General features: G+C 35.8%; 4 protein-coding genes across 6 annotated transcripts; 1 reads left to right on the top strand and 3 right to left on the bottom strand.

Annotated features, from left to right (window-relative positions):
* Positions 1 to 690: 690 nt before the first annotated feature.
* On the bottom strand, positions 691 to 3,783 carry prf1.5 (perforin 1.5). Of its 3 annotated transcripts, none has more exons than XM_055167984.2 (3): positions 3,302 to 3,783; positions 2,536 to 3,064; positions 691 to 2,104 (listed from the first exon to the last, which is right to left on the bottom strand). In XM_055167984.2, the coding sequence occupies exons 2-3, from the start codon at positions 3,054 to 3,056 to the stop codon at positions 1,081 to 1,083; spliced, it is 1,545 nt and encodes a 514-aa protein (XP_055023959.2). In that variant the 5' UTR covers positions 3,057 to 3,064; positions 3,302 to 3,783; the 3' UTR covers positions 691 to 1,080. The 3 variants fall into 3 exon arrangements, with proteins under 3 accessions (XP_055023959.2, XP_055023958.2, XP_055023957.2); XM_055167983.2 differs by having other exon boundaries at positions 3,374 to 3,782; XM_055167982.2 differs by having other exon boundaries at positions 3,321 to 3,781.
* Positions 3,784 to 6,133: 2,350 nt separating this feature from the next.
* Positions 6,134 to 9,156, bottom strand: mpeg1.1 (macrophage expressed 1, tandem duplicate 1). The gene is made up of 2 exons (XM_055167985.2): positions 8,628 to 9,156; positions 6,134 to 8,448 (listed from the first exon to the last, which is right to left on the bottom strand). Exons 1-2 carry the CDS (start codon positions 9,075 to 9,077, stop codon positions 6,733 to 6,735), a joined length of 2,166 nt encoding a protein of 721 aa, XP_055023960.2. The 5' UTR covers positions 9,078 to 9,156; the 3' UTR covers positions 6,134 to 6,732.
* Positions 9,157 to 12,602: 3,446 nt separating this feature from the next.
* LOC129414085 (histone H1C) lies at positions 12,603 to 13,387 on the bottom strand. The gene has a single exon (XM_055167986.2). It carries the CDS (start codon positions 13,326 to 13,328, stop codon positions 12,816 to 12,818), a length of 513 nt encoding a protein of 170 aa, XP_055023961.2. The 5' UTR covers positions 13,329 to 13,387; the 3' UTR covers positions 12,603 to 12,815.
* A 1,619-nt stretch (positions 13,388 to 15,006) lies between these two features.
* tspan36 (tetraspanin 36) lies at positions 15,007 to 19,008 on the top strand. The gene is made up of 7 exons (XM_055167988.2): positions 15,007 to 15,176; positions 16,173 to 16,364; positions 16,577 to 16,651; positions 16,741 to 16,836; positions 17,908 to 18,054; positions 18,142 to 18,225; positions 18,309 to 19,008. The coding sequence occupies exons 1-7, from the start codon at positions 15,117 to 15,119 to the stop codon at positions 18,381 to 18,383; spliced, it is 729 nt and encodes a 242-aa protein (XP_055023963.1). The 5' UTR covers positions 15,007 to 15,116; the 3' UTR covers positions 18,384 to 19,008.
* The last annotated feature ends 41 nt before the right edge of the window (positions 19,009 to 19,049 follow it).

Genomic DNA, 19,049 nt, shown 5'->3' with positions numbered 1-19,049 from the left:
TCTTAACATACATCAGTGCCATTATTTTGTCTCAAGATGTACACCAGTATTGTTTATTTCTGTGGTATGTGTGTAAAAACTACTTAAATGTCCTAATATAACCAAGGCCTAGTCCTAAGAAATACTTTTCAGGGCAATTTTATTTTTAATTTTTACATTTTCAAATATACATTTGATTTATTAGCTGTTTATTTAAAACATATTGGTATTACTATATTTTTTGAGACATTTGGTCCACCCAGTACCTATGGTTTACCAGGAAAATTATGATTTTCCTTTTTCTAAATTGTACATTTTATTGTCCCTTCAACTTACTTGACCCTCTGTGTGCACAATTAATATAAATTGTGAAATTATGTAAAAGTATAATTTTACATTACATTTTTATTAGGGCTGGGCATAGATTAATCTAGATTAATCTCATACAAAATATGAGTTTTGATGAAAGTATTTTTGCATAATATATGAGTTGGTGCTGTGTGAAAATATTATGTATATTTAAACACACACACATACATATATATACATTTAAGAAATGTTTTATTTATATATCGTTTTTTATTCATATATAATATAGAATATATAAATGTATAAATAAATATACATACACATGTAAATGTTTCTTAAATACATACATGAATGTGTGTGTATTTATATACACATAATAATTACACACAGCACAAACTCATATGTTATCCAAAAAATTACTTTTATTTTGTATAAAATTAATCTAGATTAATCTATGCCCAGCACAATTTTTTTTAATGCTGTTTCTTGTTATGGGGTCAATTGCAACATTTTACTTCACTTTACGTCTATTGAAGTATAAATGTACATATGTTATCATATGTACACAGTACAGCAATGTGAGTGGAGATGTCACAAACTAAAATTCGTCAGTGTCGTTGAAATGGTATAATGCATATCATTGTAAATAAGCCAACATGGAGCCAGCACTGGTGGGAAAGGGGTACAGGATGCAGATGTATACACTTTCCAGTACACACTGTCTCTGATAAGTGAAAAAACTGTATAAAGTGTTGCAACCGTCCACACTCTCCCCTATACAGTAGCAGAGCGTCATGTTTGTGGTGAGTATCTGCTACACCTGGGACCTGTGAGGTGAGTATCACAAGAAGCGCTGTAGGTAAAATAAAGAATCCCTCTTCTTAATTTACAGCTATGTGAGTGAATCCCACGTTCAGGGGTGACCACACACTTCCCCACAATGTCATTATAAAATACATCAATGTCCCAAACCTCAAATATGAGTTCATGACCAAACTCAATCGATCCAAAATCATAGCTGACATTCCATTCTGGGTTATTATCGTCCATTATCACATCAGTCTCCTCGTACATAAAATTGTACCAAACTTTCACGAAACCATCAGTGCGTGTGAAGAGGTCTGCCTTTAAGCCTGCAGCTCTCTGCACCGACACTGCTAAAGTACCACGACCGGCCCGCAGAGGGCAGCAGTTATGATCCAAATTTGGTGCTTTTGAACATTCTTGTTTCTCTTCATGATCTACAGAAAGCATGTTTTCTTCAATGTACTCTGTTACTGCTCTTCTCAGATTAGCACTGACCTCATGATCAGTCACCAGATGATGAAGAGGAAAAATTGCATATGATATAACATCAGGGTTGTCATGCAAGCTCATCATCCAGTTTGAGTAGGCATCAGCTGGACTTTGGTGTAAAACAAGGTCTGGAAAGTATTTCTCACCTCCCAGCACCTCGATCTTGTGTGTCATAAACCCCTGGTAGAAGCCCATACTTATATCATCTTTAAAGATTTGAGAGCATCTGTTGGAAAATGAGACGTTAGCTGGAATGAATCCCAATGCCATCTTCAACTCAATGTTCAGACAGTTTTTGATTTCGGTTTCAGAGTAGCCCTTTAGCGTCGCGAGACAAGTCCGAAAAGCTGTGACCCGTCTCACTCGCCCTCCGAGATGGACTTGACGTATGTAATGAGTGCCATATGTATCTATAGTCCTTCTGTACAGGGGTTTTGCTTTGTCGTCATATTGTGTAGGAAGGCGCTGCAGATGTTTTGAGAATTCAGTGCTGAGTTCTGGGTGGTCTTTAAGTCTGTAACTGGAAATGAACAAAAAAATTGTCAGCATATTAAGATATGGTTTCTTCTTTCGCCTGATGTTTGGTTTTCTGACTAAACTATTAGGTCAAAGGGAGGATAAAGTACTTATCAAAGCATTCTCTAGATTTGTTTTTTGCATAATATTGACATTGATTTGGCTGACATTGGTCTTCTAGTGAAAACACCAAGCATCTTTGAGATAATCCCACATGAGTCTCCAAACTTGTTCTTTTAATTATTAATTTATGTTACAAAAATATAAAAATATATTTATTTTATTTTATTTTATTTTATATTAAATTTTATTTTATTTTATTTTACATTAAATTTTATTTTATTTTATTTTATTTTATTTTATTTTATTTTATTTTATTTTATTTTATTTGCAATAAGTAACAGACACACAGATGGTGTGCAAGCATTGGCTTACCTGTAATATGTGCAGGTGATCTCATGAAGAGCAAATGTTGCTTTATCCATTGAATTCTGAGACTTTGCAAATTGAGCAATATCCGACCGGCTCCCTCCTAAAATGGCCTTTCCCACATCATCCAGACTGAGGTCCATTTCCCAGTTGTTATTGACGAGTGAAGTGGAGCTCTTCATCAGAGAGTCAACAGAATGATGAAGTGCACTAGAAAGCTGTTTACTACAGCGGCTAAAAGGACGCCAGTCCAGCACGACCGTGGGCAGTTTCTGTACCTGCCCACCCTGAAAACGATTCTTGCAGACTGTACAAGTGTCGTTGTCCATCAAGTGCGACTTGACATTGATCAAAAATGCACCTTTACGCCGCATTCGGACCACATCAAAACCTTCCCCTGCCAGGTTGTAGCCGGGCACAAAAGGAGCTTTCTCACATTCTGCATGGGTGCCTGTATGACAACCTCCACAGTATGTCAAGGTATACAGAAAAATACAAAGAAATAGGTGGAAAGAAACTGTCTTCATGATGATACCTACAGTACAGGGAAATTACAGGTTCACATGTAATATTTCATTTTTTTGCTAACATAAAAATATGCATGTTACAGTTTTTTGCAGACAGAAATATATTTTAATAGCATACGCCACATGCATAATAATAGATAATGTTACTGCAGCCTTGAAAATATTATTTAAAAATATTACATGCTAAAAAATGTAATTTATTATTGATTTTTTTTCTAATACTAGCTATAAAGATAACATCCTACCAAGTTCAGTTTTCCCCACCCAGTAGATTTCACACAACAGTCTAGCCGTGTACAATCACCATAGTGACCTACTTCAGAAAAGTCCTTTTCTCTTTCTTTGTCCTAAAATACTGCTTCCTCGCAAAATGTTATTGCTGTAGCGTGGCTTTCTCGAAAAGAAAGTCGAAAAGGCTGTGTGCAAAATGGAGCCTTTGGCATTTGCGACAAGGAGTGTCTTCCTTTCTTCTGCACCGGACAGATTTCATCCGCTTACTGGTTTTGTTTTGATGTTTTAGTGAATACCAGCTGTGCAATGGCCTGGGGGAGGGTTTCATGAAACTTTCGCTTACATTGGGGAATGAGGATGAAGTGCAAGGTCAAGATTATTCAGATGAATGCAGGACGCTTAAACAACATTAGTTTGTGCCATATATTTTATATATAGGTAAATAAAATGTAATATCATAACTACACTCTAAAAATGCTGGGGTATTTTTGGGTTCCTTTTTGTTTTGTGTATAAAACAATAATGTGTGGTTTCAAGTATGGGGAAAAGAAACTGTTCCTTAATCTGACTTTTCATCATAAGAGACAATGCAGATGCCATGCCACACTATGTGATGCAGTTTAGTCCAAAGTAACAATTGATTTTTAAACATTGAACGTGCAATTAGGTTTAATAATTTATAAATAAGATATCTTATGTCATTAATTAGGCACATTTGTATTAAAATTATTTGTAAGTATTAAACTGTAATTGACATGCAATGCATTACCTGATGAGCTTGCCTTTGCAGATTTAGGCAGTTGTTATGTAAAATGCAAACCTCTGAATGTCGCCACTGGCCAATCAAAATGAAGCATTCCAGAGCGTTATGTAAAATTATTGATATCTAATAACTTAAGTAACGTGGAAGAATCATTTTAATATGTATCTTTATTGTGTCATCTGTTTTACTTGACATTTCATTCTCATGGATACATTGAGCATTTGCGTGCATATAACATTTATTGTTTTGTCCTGTTAGTCACAAGACTTTGTATCTTTACTTCCCTATTTGTAATAATCATCACACAGGGAGAACAATCTGCGGAAGTAGTCATTGATAACATTGCCCTTACGTTTATAAAAAACATGATTACTGTAGTAAAACTATGGTTACCACAAAATAAATAGTTTTGAAAACAATGGTATTCAAAAATCATAGTTTAAACCATGGTTAATCGCCGTTGCAGCACAGACGTTTGTTTAAAAAGAATTTAATATAGGTATACAACAATGGCTAACGTTTCGATGTACGATAACGTTTCCCCTTTATCACACTCCTCCCCATCTTTTGCAAATGATCTAAATGTCTTTTTTAGTCATTTTGACAAAAATGATTTTAGTGCTGAACGTGATAGTGTGTGTAGGTCCATTTCGGGATATGTTCCTATTACACTGAATGTACACGATATTACAGCCATCTTTAAGTCCAGTATTAAGTCTAACTCAGCCCTGGGGCCGGATGGCCTGAGAGGGAGAATATTAAAAGAAAATGTCCATGAATTAAAAGGTATTGTGCTGGAGCTATTCCAGTACTTGCTTAATTCCTTAACAATGCCCAAATTGTGGAAAATGTCCTATATTGTGCCTATTCCGAAAAAATCTGGAGCCACTGAATTAGAAGATTTCAGGCCCATTGCCCTTACTTCAATCTTATGCAAATGTTTTGAGAAAGTTATAAGCAAACATATTACAGCGTCAGTTTCTAACTGCGATCATCTCCAATTTACTTACAAAAGTATGAGGGGAACTGATGATGCAACCGTCAGTATGTATCATACCCTGGCAAAGCACCTTCAGACCCCCTCCCACTTTGCTAGGGCCATTTTACATCTGCCTTTAACAGCATGCAGATTCACACCTTGCTGCAGAGACTCATCGATATAGGAGTAAACGGTGGTATTATCCACTTTGTAAGGGACTTCCTCTCTGACCGCCCACAACAGGTTCTGGTTAATAATATTCGGTCTGACATCCTTGTGCTTTATAATGGAGCCCCATAAGGGACTATTCTATCCCCATTACTTTTCTCCATTTATACAAACGAATTCCAATTAGATCTGGCAAATTTTTGTTTGTTCAAGTACGCAGATGATATGGCTCTGGTTGCTTTATTAAAAAGGGGGGATATAGTTGGAGAGGAAGTATATAGAGCACACGTGTCATCCCTCCAGAAATGGTGCGAAGAAAGTTCCTTTCTGTCATGATAACACATTGACCCCAGGGGATCTTATGAAAATCTTTCCATAATTTTACTCAAAGTCAACGAAAATCGAGCAGGACCAAAACATTTTACAGCTGATTGCTGTGAAAAATGCTAAGCGACGACATCAAGTATAACCGCAGCAATGACAGTGTTCTTAATATGATAAAGTAAGTGTTTTGATTAATGACATTAATGTTTATATTTTTAATTAGTGTGTACAACTAGTCAACTAAATGAATGTAACATGGCAAAGATGAATGACATTTATATAGGCTATTGATTCATTAGATTTATAGCATTTTGAATAAAAACTTGTCATGGATTTATTGCATTTTGTGGAAAAAATGATCCATTTTTATAATAAATCTTTAAAAATCAAGTTATGGATTTGAATTTTTTATGTTTTTATAACCTGAAGATGCTATGTGAAAGTTTGTAACAGAAAATAGTGGTTTTTATCTTGTCACTTTCTTGGTTTAGAAAACACATTTTTACCAAAATTTGTCAAAATGGATTTATTGCGATTTATTGCATACTCTTCATTTGATACACAACATTTATGTGATATGCAGTTAAATGGCAAGTTATAAAAATATTATAATTTTGCTATGCAGTTGCATTTTAATATTAAGAAGACTTATTTAATCACAAATTGAAACAGATAAGACATTTATTTCACAGTAAATACATTTAAAGCATTTTGTATACAAAAGTTAATTCTGCATTTCAGTTTTTTCCTTTGCCCCTTGAAAGCTACTTATATTAAATAGCATTATTTCAACAGTATGTTAATAAAATAGATTAACTAAAATAATTAAAAGATTTGACACCTTTACTTTAAAACTTCCTTAAAGGAGCATTTTACCCGTAGAAACATTCATCTTTATTGAAAGTGTGTCATTTTTACATCATTGAAAGAAGGAAGTGCAACACTGAAATCTGTATTTCTCCTGCCTCAGCAGCAACTGAGGAAATGATGCATGACCATTCAAAAACATGACTGGGGTTCTAACTATACAAAGCTTAATGCAAATCAGTGAAGTGTCCCTTTAAGGATTCTCAATTTAATTTTTTTATTTACATTGACAGGACGTTATATAATTTGTCAGTTGTAAAAGAAATGTGCAAAATTATGTTTTTAGAACTGACACTGCTAATGTCCACAAATGCCAAGCTTGCTTTGCTGCTATTTTAAAGAGATTATTGTACCAACAGAGGTTGAGTGGGGTTTTCATTGGCATTCTCATTCTGTGGCTCTCTTTGGATCTCTACAACACTCTCACTTTGACCCTCACCATTAAGCTCTTCATATCCTCTGCCTACACTGAGACCAGAAAATCTCCTTCTCCTTTTCACTACAAACACTGTCCCTACCACCACAAGAGCAATTAAAACAATCGCACCAATAGCTACACCAGCCTTTTCACTTCCATTCATGTGAGATTTTTCAAACATTGGTGCCATTTGATGAATTTCATCAGCCTTTGCCAGTCGCCACATCTTAGTTCCTTCAACTCTCACCCAGGACCGATCGCCTTCTGTCATTACAGCCACAGTGTTTGTAGCAATCATACTGATCAGTGGTGGTCTTGAGAACGGTGGCAGGCGAACAGGCTTTAACTGACCACCAGTGAACACACCTGACTGGACGCAGAACAACACCTGACAGCCATCACTAATAGCAGCTAAATGTTGACTGAACTGAGGTGGACACCGAGACTGACCCTGTGCAAGAGCATTACCAGACTGACAGCTAAAGAAACCACCGAAAGGTACAGAAAATCTTGTTCCCATCTCATAATCATTGCTCAGACAAACCATCATGCCATTAGACAAAAATTTTTGAGCAAAGAAATTCGGTGGACAACCATGAGATTTAGTAATTGGGTTTTGTAAAGATGATCCAAACAGACCTCCGAAAAGATACCCAGAGTACTCAGGAGTTTTCTGAGTTGTGGAACACCAATATGTGTCCATTTTTGCACGACGGACATAGTAAGAATCACCACACGTTTGGCCACAACATTTAGACAGCCATAAGAAACCACATGAATGACAGTACCGGTGGCACTCATACTTATTATAACCTCTTTCTATTGTCTCAGAGCGTAATAGGGTGGCAGTATACAGCTGAGGACATGAAAAATCACCAGTGGCTGGATTCTTCTGTGCTAACTCATCACAGATGACATTTCCATCTGGGCTCAACGAAGTGCATGATTGATAAACACCACCAAAGCTAAGATTAGTGACCGGACCCTCACAAGAAGCATCATCCACATTTGCCTGAAAGTTGAAATTTTTGGAATCTGGATTTACACACCCTGGAATTGTATTGACTTTATAGTAGCGTTCTGCTGCCTTTTTGACTGATAAAGCAATTTTGTTTACTGTCGGCACTGGAAGGTCTGGAAATGTTGATGGATTGAGAAAATAGTGCAGTGGCACTCCAGAGCGATCAATAGCCACCAGATTATTAAGCGTGCTCTCCTGCCACTTCTGTAGGGTGATGCCTGGGTAAAATAAAGCCCCTCCATGACTCTGAATTAAAGAATATGTGATGTTACCCTGATAACCGCTTGTTTCAGACCTTCCTTGAGTATCCTTGCCACCAATATCAAATTTTACTTTGTCAAAGAAGTTAAAGCCTGCTGATGCTGAGATAGAAGACGTGTCTGACTGACTGTTAGAGACATAGGACATTTTCAGATAGTCCTCCTGCACTAAAGTGGCACCGGCATCAACACTTGTGATAACATGAGTACCATAGTCAAGAATCAGTTTCTCTGACAGGTAAGTTGCTTGACGTGTTTGGTTGTTCTCAACAGCGTCTGCGATTTCTTCTGCCTGATGAGCAAAGCGAGAGTCCAGTGTGAAATCAGGATACGCCTTCACTGTATACAGATGGTTACGCACCTGAGAAAAACATATTATTGAATTCCTGAAACGTTGCTTTATTATTAAAAACTATTATTAAAAAAGTACTGTACTTATTATTTTGCAATGCTTATTTTGTGATTTACAAAAAAATTAAATACATGTTGATCAAATGTTTTTTTTTTAACTTTTACTTTAGTTCATTTCTTTTCACATACTTGAACCCGAGCGGTTACTGAATCGTCTTTCACTTGATGGGTTTTCATACGCTGGTTTTCTGTAGAGAATTTTGCATTGACCACCGGAAGGTAAGAAATGTCTGCATTTATAGAGCTCGAAGTTGAGCTTTTCTGTTCCAGCCATGACGTGATGATCTCAGAGTTTGTTTCCACTCCGCTTATTTTCTGTGGAATGACGAAGACTTCATCTGGAATGAGATAAACACCATCTTCAGTGGTCTGGCACTGGGAATAGCTCAGGTTCATCACTCGTCCCATGTCTATGTTACGCAGGTTATCCCAACCGCCACCTGGTAGAACCTCCAGTGCTGTTAAAGTTGAGTTTTTGCGACATTCACGAAGTCCATTTCTTGGGCGGATGAGTGGATGAAGATCAGAGAGATTAATTAAGAAACAGAGCATCAGCAGATAGAAAACCTTTGACTTCATGTTTGCCAGGTGAATGAAGGCTTCATGCAGCCTTCAACAGATCAGCTATCTGCTTTAGTCACTGAAGTACATCTGGAAACTTTAAGATTTTAGTTCCTCATTAAAAGCCACTTCTCAGTTTCACATCCATCAGCAAATAATTGAAGTCATGAGACCATCAACATGTTCCGCTTTATGTTTAGCTACATTGAAAATTGACAATTACTTTAACTTGTGTATTAAAATATAATTAGCATAGACAAATTAAATAGACACTTTGTTATGATATTTTTTTAATTTCATTGTGTCTTGTTCCTTGTTGACTATATGTGGTTCCCTCAGTTTCTTCTTGCATTTTACAATTTATTTTATTTTTTGATGATAGTACATGTAGGTGTTTTTCCCATTCTTTTCTAGAAAGAGGAACTAAGATTGTTGCTGCTTCTTGTTTTAGGTGTGCTTGATTTCTTTTCTGGCCTTTTCAAATCCTCTTCGAAAAATACATCTGAATATTGGGTATACATCATGAAACTCTTTTAGGTAGTCACTTTTTATACCACATGTTGGTGACATTTCACATTTCTGGAGCTTATAATGTATATTCAGTGTCATATTTTGGACACAAACCTCCAGTGGAGTTTGTAACACCCATTGACCCTTTTTGACAACAATGCCGAGGCGTGTTCTCACACTGTATAGGGCAGGGGTCTCCAATGTGGTAGCCCGCAAAGAGTTTGTGAATTGAAATATTTATTCATTACATATTTTTTACATTAGCTTGACTTTGTTTACTTGTGTTAAAATTTTAAACAACACCTAAACATATCAACAAATAAATAAAATAAAATCAACAAGTAAAACAAAAAAGTTTTGAGTAGACAGCCCTCCAGTTTGTTTTATCCATTGTGGTAGCCCTTGCTCACAAAAAGGTTAGGTCGAAACAATGAAGCCTTAATGTGCTTTCAAGGGTTAAATGATTATCAAATACAACAGAGTTTAATGAACCACAAAAAGTAATGGTACATACTCATTTAAAAAAAGTTTTAGCCAAAACAATTTTATAAATGCATTTATTAACCCCAGCATTTCACAAGAAATGAGACATCAATACAACGCAACAACCACAGTCTGTTTATCTGCAATGTTTATTTAATTTTAATACATTTATAATTTACTATACATTTAAAACATAAAAAACACATGTGACCCCAATAAATTGTGTTAGCTTGCCCCAACCTAACAAAAAATTAACCTTTTTATTTAACGTTTTCTTTTGGTTAATATTGTTGCCTGCACCTGCTAGTTACCACAAAAATGTGGTAATACATTTGAAGTAAAATTCCATCTCAAAAATAGATTATTGATGTAAAACTTTTTAAAAAGCTGTTTGAACAAACCTCTCCTTAAGAGAAAAACGAATCTGTGTATTTGGACTATTGACTCAGAACCTAAACACCTCGTGACAACTCTGTTTCCTGGCTGCGTGACGTGCTAGCCTACTGTAAATACGCACAACAAACATCAGGGGCACGTTCAATGTCACACCGTTGCACAACGTTTTGCTACGGTTTCCGGGTTGAACGACATGTTTCCTGGAAACGGTGTGCAACGAAATGCAACAGGTTTTAGAAGCGTTTTCTCTTGTTTGGTGGGTGTGTCAGAGATGTCGGCCCAATCAGCGGCAAGATGTATAAAACCACGCGGTAGTAAAGAGACAGCTCGCTCAATGGGTTCAAGTTGGAATGTTGGGCACGTTCAATCTCACACCGGTGCACAACGTTTTGCTACGGTTTCCGGGTTGAACGACATGTTTCCTTTAAACGGTGTGCAACGGAATGCAACAGGTTTTAGAAGCGTTTTCTCTTGTTTGGTGGGTGTGTCAGAAATGTTGGCCCAATCAGCGGCAAGATGTATAAAACCACGCGGTAGTAAAGAGACAGCTCGCTCAATGGGTTCAAGTTGGAATGTTGTCTTTCATTCTGGACACCAAGGTCAGTGACTGTAACATCGAGGGTATTTTACAGTATTAATCACACATTTATAACGATTTCATCAGGCTTCAGAAACAATTAAAAAAGAACACAAATAATGGCCTCTCAGCTACCGTAGTTGCAACGCTTGCGTCATCACAACAGGGCGTTCAACGCATCACCGTTTCTGTTTAATAAACGTTGTGCAACGTTTTCTCGGGGCTGAACGCAGCCCTTGTCTTTCATTCTGGACGGCAAGGTCAGTGACTGTAACATTGAGGGTCTTTAACAGTATTAAACACACATTTAAAACGATTTCATCAGTCCTCAGAAACATTTAAAAAAGAACACAAAGAATGGCTTCTCAGCTACCGTAGTTGAAATGCTTACGTCTTCACAACAGGGCGTTCAACGCATTACTGTTTCTGTTTAATAAACGTTGTGCAACGTTTTGTCGGGGCTGAACGCAGCCCAGTTTTTATACACGTTACCACTAGGAGGTGTTACCTATGGAAGCCCATTTCCGCTACATAAGAAAAAAAATCATGTTCTGATAAATCATAATTATGAGATAAAAAGTCGAAATTATGACTTTCAAAGTCATAATTATGAGATTAAAAAGTCATAATTATGAGATAAAAAGTCGAAATTATGACTTTAAATTCATAATTATGAGATAAAAAATCGAAATTATGACTTTAAAAGTCATAATTATGAGATGATAAAAAGTCGAAATTATAACTTTTTATCTCATAATTATGACTTTTAAAGTCAAAATTATGACTTTTAAAGTCATAATTATGAGATAAAAAGTTATAATTTCTAAATTATGACTTTAAAAGTCATAATTATGAGATAAAAAGTCATAATTATGACTTTTATCTCATAATTTCGACTTTTTATCTCATAATTATGACTTTTAAACTCATAATTTCGACTTTTTATCATCTCATAATTATGACTTTTTATCTCATAATTATGACTTTTAAAGTCATAATTTTGACTTTTTATCTCATAATTATGACTTTTAAAGTCATAATTTTGACTTTCTATCTCATAATTATGACTTTTTATCTCATAATTTTGACTTTTTATCTCATAATTTCGACTTTTTATCTCATAATTTCGACTTTTAAAGTCATAATTAAGACTTTTAAACTCATAATTATGATTTATCAGAGCATGATTTTTTTTCTTATGTGGCGGAAATGGGCTTCCATATGTTACAGAGAAACTGCGATATATTTCAGAAATGCCTACGATATTTATTATATAAACAAAAACTTATTTTCAAACTTGTTTTTATACAGCTAATGCGGGTCAAAGTATGAAGTTTGCGCTGCTTTAATAAACCAAGTGTTAAACCAAGTGTCTAAAACGATTGACCAAATATTATTTAGAAATATGTATATGATTTGTCCTTCATTAAATGTTCAGCTTTTAAGGGCGCATTGCGGTCATTTTGGTTAAAAGTGGGGTATAATTATAATAATTATTATCACCTTAATTTCATCATCATATGTTTTTATATAAAATTAATAAAAACCTGAATTAAAACAACAAGACTACAGAAAGGTTGAGTTCATTAACTTTATTGTGCTCCGGTAGAACAATTGCGTTAAAAACGCATTGTTTGATCCCCCAAGGAACACATACTGATAGAAACAGCCTGAATTCACAAATTGCATTTGATGAAAGCGTCTGCCAAATGCGTAAATTAAAATTTTTATAACATTCCAGGGACGCAAACATCCCTTTAGAGTGCAATCGACAGTCATAATCTCCTCCTTTATTTCTTGGTATTTTTTGCTTTGGCTGATTTGGATGATCTTCGCTTGGCTCTCTTTGGTCTTTTGGTATTGACCGCAGCTGTCTCACTGGCTTTTTCAGGACTCTTTAAACTCTTTCTTCTGCTCTTCTTTGGCGTTTTCTTTGCTCCAGCAGGTTTCTTAGTCTTCTTTCTCCTTACTTTCTTTGCCTTTAGCTTCTTTGGCTTTGTTACAGACCTTGTGCCCATTTTAAATGATCCTGATGCGCCCGTACCTTTGGTCTGGGTCAGTTTACCGTTGGCCACCAGGCGCTTAACTGCCAGATTGATGCGAGCGTTGTTTCTTGCAACATCATAACCATTGGCAGCCAGTGCTTTCTTCAAAGCAACCAGAGAGACGCCAGCGCGCTCCTTGGAGGATGACAAGATCTTGAGGATCCGATCAGAGAGAGTGGGTCCTCCTGACTTCTTGGGCTTTGACCTTCGCCTTGGAGTTTTAGTTGCAGACTGAACTGATGTGATGTCTGTAGACATGATTGACAGTGTGGTGCTGCTTACGTTAGAAGCTGCGTAAGTCTTGGTAAGGGGTGTAAACACGTGCAATTAAAATAGTCACGATGAGAACCGTATAGACTCTACAGTTATGAGTTCAGCACTTTTTATGAGACAGGGTCATTTGTGTTTTTTGACCAAAACTCGGAGCATAATTTTGTTTTTTAAAAATCACATAAGGACCAATGTTATCGATCAAAAAATGCAGAAAGGTACACAGGTGCATTTTAACATTTCATTAGTAAACATATTATTTATTTTCTATTTTAAATTGTGAAGAATATATGTGCTGTGCAGTTCTAAACTTGAGTAATTTCATGATTTTGCATAACAATATGTCTTAAAACAATAAATTGGATATTTTTCTTATTTTGCTCAGTGGGACACGACTATGTTTAATATTATCATGAACAAAATTTTTTATTATTAAGCAAAATTTAAAACAAATAATGACATTTTCAGTCTACTCAAACACATGTTCTTATTTTCCTTAAACTAATGCCCTGCGAATAACGTTGACACATGCAATAAATCACAAAATGTAATAAAAACTCTATTAACACTCAATTTATTTTTTTAATTATTTTTTATTATTTAGTCTAGTTGTCAGAACAAATTCCAAGCTGTCTATTTTGTTTGATGGTTCTTTACCTACGGACGGCATTAGTGCAATAAATAAAACTTAAAATCATCTTAAATTACCATTGTTTAATTTATTAAGAGAGAACATTTTACAGTTTTAACTACTGAAATTCATACACTTTAACAGTGACTGCTGCCATGTCTGACATAATGCCATGTCAGTTAACTGATAACGGCCCTCATATGACCCCTAACTGTTTTTGTTTTTATTTTTACGAGATTTCCATATGTGTTCATTCATTTATATTATTACTTACAGATCAGGCATGCTTTGCTATTAATTTTTGGCTGTTGACTCTTTGGCTGAAGGAATGAAGAATGAAAAAGTAGACTAGCACATAAACTAAAGCATACAAATTTATAGGACATAATTCAGCATAATGTACATTTTTTATGAGACCCAATGAAAAAGTACTGTAATATACTGAAGTACTTTAAACTGTAGTAAATCCCTACACTCTCAGAAATAAAGGTACAAAAGGCGGCACAAATGACAGTACCCTTTCAAAAAGGTACACCTTTGTACCCAAAGAGTGCATAGTACTTCAAAGGGTACATATTGGCAGTTCAAAGATACATATTTGTACCTACATGGTACATATTAGGACCTTTTTTAAAGATTACTGCCCCAGTGACAGCTTTGTACCTTTACTTTTGATAGTGTAGATATATGGTGTTTTTAGTAAATATTATACTATAAGTACAGTTATTTCTACAAAATATTGTTAATCCTACAAAATCATATATGATGTATATTAACAAAGACTAGTTATATTTACTACTAAAAGTATACTAAAAAGAAATTACTACAGTTTACTATAATAAATACTAAATTATACATTAATATTTTTTACGTTGGTTCTTGTGAATTTGTGATATTTTCCAGCACTTTATTAAGAATGTACAAATTTTATTCTGATAACGCCACAGTTCCTCAATGAAGGTCAGCTGTAGCTACAGAATCGGGCGGCGTTAGGACCCGGAGGTGTCTGGGTTCCTCTATTGATGCGAGCATGTGACTCTCTGATCTACTTCACTTGAAACAACACGAGGAACGATCGTCACACTCACAAAGCTTTGGAAACATTGAAAGGCTAAACTAAACTCTCTTTACTCTTTACCGCAGACATGGATTGCGGAATTATAACATCAAAAACAGTCCTCTTATTTATCAGCTTAATATTTTGGGTGAGTTTGTTTTTTCAGCATATCCGACTATACCTTCCTTTGTTTTTTGTTGTTGCGTAGATTACAGTAGACATTAATGTAATAGATCTTAAATCAAACCATCATGAGGGCTACTAACCTATCCTGTTATACGTCTTTTAATGTAAATGTTGATGTCGTTGGATGATAATATTTGTATATGTGAGGGTCAGTAAACAATAACAGTTTGTTCTCATCTACGTTAGCGATTTTTCCTCCCTGTTCAGAGTTCGTTTTGACAGCTACTTGTTAGCTCTTGTCTAAAATGTAATTAAATTTGGGATGACTCGTTTTTGGCTTTGTGTGTATACATTTGAGAGGCACATATGAAAGGCCTTCAATGACCACTTACACCAAAAGCCTATTCATATTTTTAATTCAGTCATTCTTAAATATTATACTTGACTCAAGTGTCAAATAAATTATTTTATTAGAAATTTTGCTGATGCCCACATGTCTGTGTCATTATACAGGCCTACTGTGGTCATCACCACCTGACTTGGCTTAATGCCTACCCTTATTATTACTAGGTTCAGTGAACACAAAGGGAAGTTTTGTAAAAAAAATCACCTGTGAGGTCACGTGATGCACCTTTGGGGAATTTTTTTGAGAAAATGAAAGCAAATTTTCTTTAAACTTTTTAAAATGCGTCTTGAAAGTGATTGATTGCAGTTGTCATGTGACCCTTCACTCCCTTCAGGGTTTCTCTTTTGCTATAATGCTTTTGTTCAAGCTGTGGCACAAGACCAGAGTTCCAGGAAGGATTTAGGGCAAAATACGTCTACTCATGGTCTCGTGACTAACCGCTGAACAGTCAGATCATGTGCTGTTAGAGACTCATAATCAGAAAACCACTTATGAAATGCCATGTTATGTCATCATGTGTATGATAATAACATGCTTTTATTGTGCAACAGGACTAAGAAACCTACATCAGTTAAATAATAAATAGTCACACTTTGTTTGCTTTTTTCATAGGTTGCTGGAGCGGCCCTTGCCTATGTTGGTTCTTATGTGATAAAAAGCTACAACAACTTTGAAGACTTTGTGGCTGATAAATACAATCTCATCCCGGCTGTCATTATAATCGGGGTGGCCGTGCTCATGTTTATCATTGGAATTGTCGGCTGTTGTGCAACTCTGAAGGAGTCCAAAGTTGGCTTAACCTTTGTAAGTGTGGACCTTAAATGAAGTAACCGTTATACCTATACAGCAACATCATTTGATTTAATGTATTTTATTGTGAACAGAAAGTGGTGGTGCTTTGTCTGTTTTCTTAAAAGCCTCTTGAGTATTATTAGTTTCATTATTCTGTAGTTTTGCTGGGTTGTGCTATTTTGAAGGCTTCCTATATTCAGCATTTCCTCTGAATGTGCACACAGTTCCTTCTCATCATCTTGATCATCTTCGCTGCAGAAGTGACCGCTTTTGTGTTTGGCGTCATCTACAGAGGCAGAGTATGTTGATATTTTATTTATTATGTTTTACCTTAAAATATTTGTCTATTTATAAAATCCATTTATATATCTGCATCACTTCTTTACAGATCAAAGGTGATTTAGAGAAGTCAATGAGTGATGTCTTCCAAAAATATGATGGTGAGAACTCAGAAAGCCATGCAGTGGATTACCTGCAGTCTCAGGTGAGGATTGCATTGGTATTTTTCACTTCGTGTCCTTGTGCCATCCAAGAATGTTAAAGGGACACTCCACTTTTTTTGAAAATATGCTCATTTTCTAGCTCCCCTAGAGTTAAACATTTAATTCTTATAATTTTGGAATCCATCCAGCCGATCTCCGGGTCCGGCGCCAGCACTTTTAGCATAGCTTAGCACAATCCATTGAATCTGATTAGACCATTAGCATCGGTGGAAAAAATAACTAAAGAGTTTCAATATTTTTCCTATTTAAAACTTGACTCTTCTGTTGTTACATTGTGTACTAAGACCGACAGAAAATTAAAAGTTGTGATTTTCTAGGCAGATATGGTTAGGACTATTATTGTGGTGTAATAATCAAGGACTTTGCTGATGTAACATGGCTGTAGCAGGCGTAGTGATATTACGCACTGCCCGAAAATAGTCCCCTGCCATTGAAAGTAACCAAGGGGACTATTTTCGGGCAGTGCATAATATCACTATGCCTCCTGCCGCCATGTTACATCAGCAAAGTCACTGATTATTACGCCAGTTTGAGAGTATAGTTCCTAGCCATATCTGCCTAGAGAATCGCAGCTTTTGATTTTCTGTCGGTCTTAGTACACGATGTGACTGCAGAAGAGTCAAGTTTTGAGTGGGAAGAATATCGAAACTCTTTATTAGCTTATTTTTTATTTATTTTTTTTGCGCGTTGCTAATGGTCTGGTAGGATTCGGTGGATTGTGCTGAGCTATGCTGGGAGTGCTAGCGCCAGATCCGGGGATCGGCTGAATGGATTTCAAAACGGTAAGAATGAAATGTTTAAAATTTGTATATTTTCCAAAAAAGTGGAATGTCCCTTTCTATATCGAAACAAAGCCTGGTTCAACTCCCATAAAAGGCTTGTTTGGCTTTATGTGGTGCTGCGCAGAATGATCAGCGTGTGATGTGTCACATGCTGATTGGTCTGCGCAACACCACATGAATCAGCTTTATTATGTAGGGAGACATTTAACATATTGGGACGGGGGGCACAAGTACTTGAACTGAGGAATGTCTTTATATTTACGTTTCCAGTTGGAGTGCTGTGGAGTGAAAAACTACACAGACTGGACAACAGTGCCTTGGTTTAGCAAAAACAACTCTGTACCACACTCCTGCTGTAAGACCAATGCTACACAATGTACTGGGCTTTTCAACCAACCCGAACTTTTGAACACACAGGTATAACCATATGTCATTTTTCTGTTTTTGTGCATAACTGTGTTCGGATCAGCATAAGCAATTCAATTTGTTATTTTTTCTGTGCAGGGTTGTGAGACTAAACTGGAGCAGATGCTTCAGGGTGTGCTCAGTTATGCAATGTTGGTCATCCTTGGATTTGCTATCATAAAGGTATATCATCTCTACGTTTTAGCTTCATCTTTGTTTTCTTGTCAATTACAATTGTCAATAACAAGTTTTCTGCTCTTTCTCAGCTGATTGGGATGATCAGCATCTGTGTCATTGCCTGTAGAAGCAAGAAGAATGACTACGAACCTCTGTATGCATGAATGTAAAATTAAGTCTCCTCATTCCCTCACTGGGACTGTGGTACACCCTTTATACTTTGCAGCTAAACACAATATCATTGGGACAATAACGAACAAAGCTTGCATATTTTGAAGGTGTGACAATATTCTAAATATTCCACATTTAGAAAAGTAACAAAGTATAATGCATTTGGTCAAGTGCATTTTGAATGCATAAAGGAAAATGGAACAGGAAACCGCAGAGACATGTTGTCAGGAAATAACATTGAATGTTTCGAGGGTTCTAACATTTTTAATTGCTTCTTATGTTTCTAATATCGTGTAGGTTGATTATAGCACTCGCCAAATACTGTATACTGTATCTCCCAACTCCACATGTTTAAGGAACAGTTTCTACAATCGGGCTTTGCCAAGTGTGCTATAAAATTCACTTCAGCTCCAAATTTCTGCACTTCACTTTTAAAAAGTTTCTGTTGTTTCTTTATGATGTAGTATTTACACCATGTTAGGTTAATTTTTCTTGCATAGCATAACATATTTACTGTTAATGTTAACTTGTCATATTGTAAGTGTACTGTAATCATATATGTTTGTTATGCCATTAAAGACATTAAATTATGGAAATAAATGTTCTTCAATGAGGGTGTACCGTATCTTTGATATGGGTTTTTGAAGATTTAAAAATGC

The sequence above is a fragment of the Misgurnus anguillicaudatus genome, chromosome 5 (genome assembly GCF_027580225.2).
Source record: "Misgurnus anguillicaudatus chromosome 5, ASM2758022v2, whole genome shotgun sequence".
NCBI classification, from domain to species: Eukaryota; Metazoa; Chordata; class Actinopteri; order Cypriniformes; family Cobitidae; genus Misgurnus; species Misgurnus anguillicaudatus.
The sequence above is the reverse complement of the archived record's forward strand: the minus strand, read 5'-3'. Positions and strand labels throughout refer to the sequence as shown.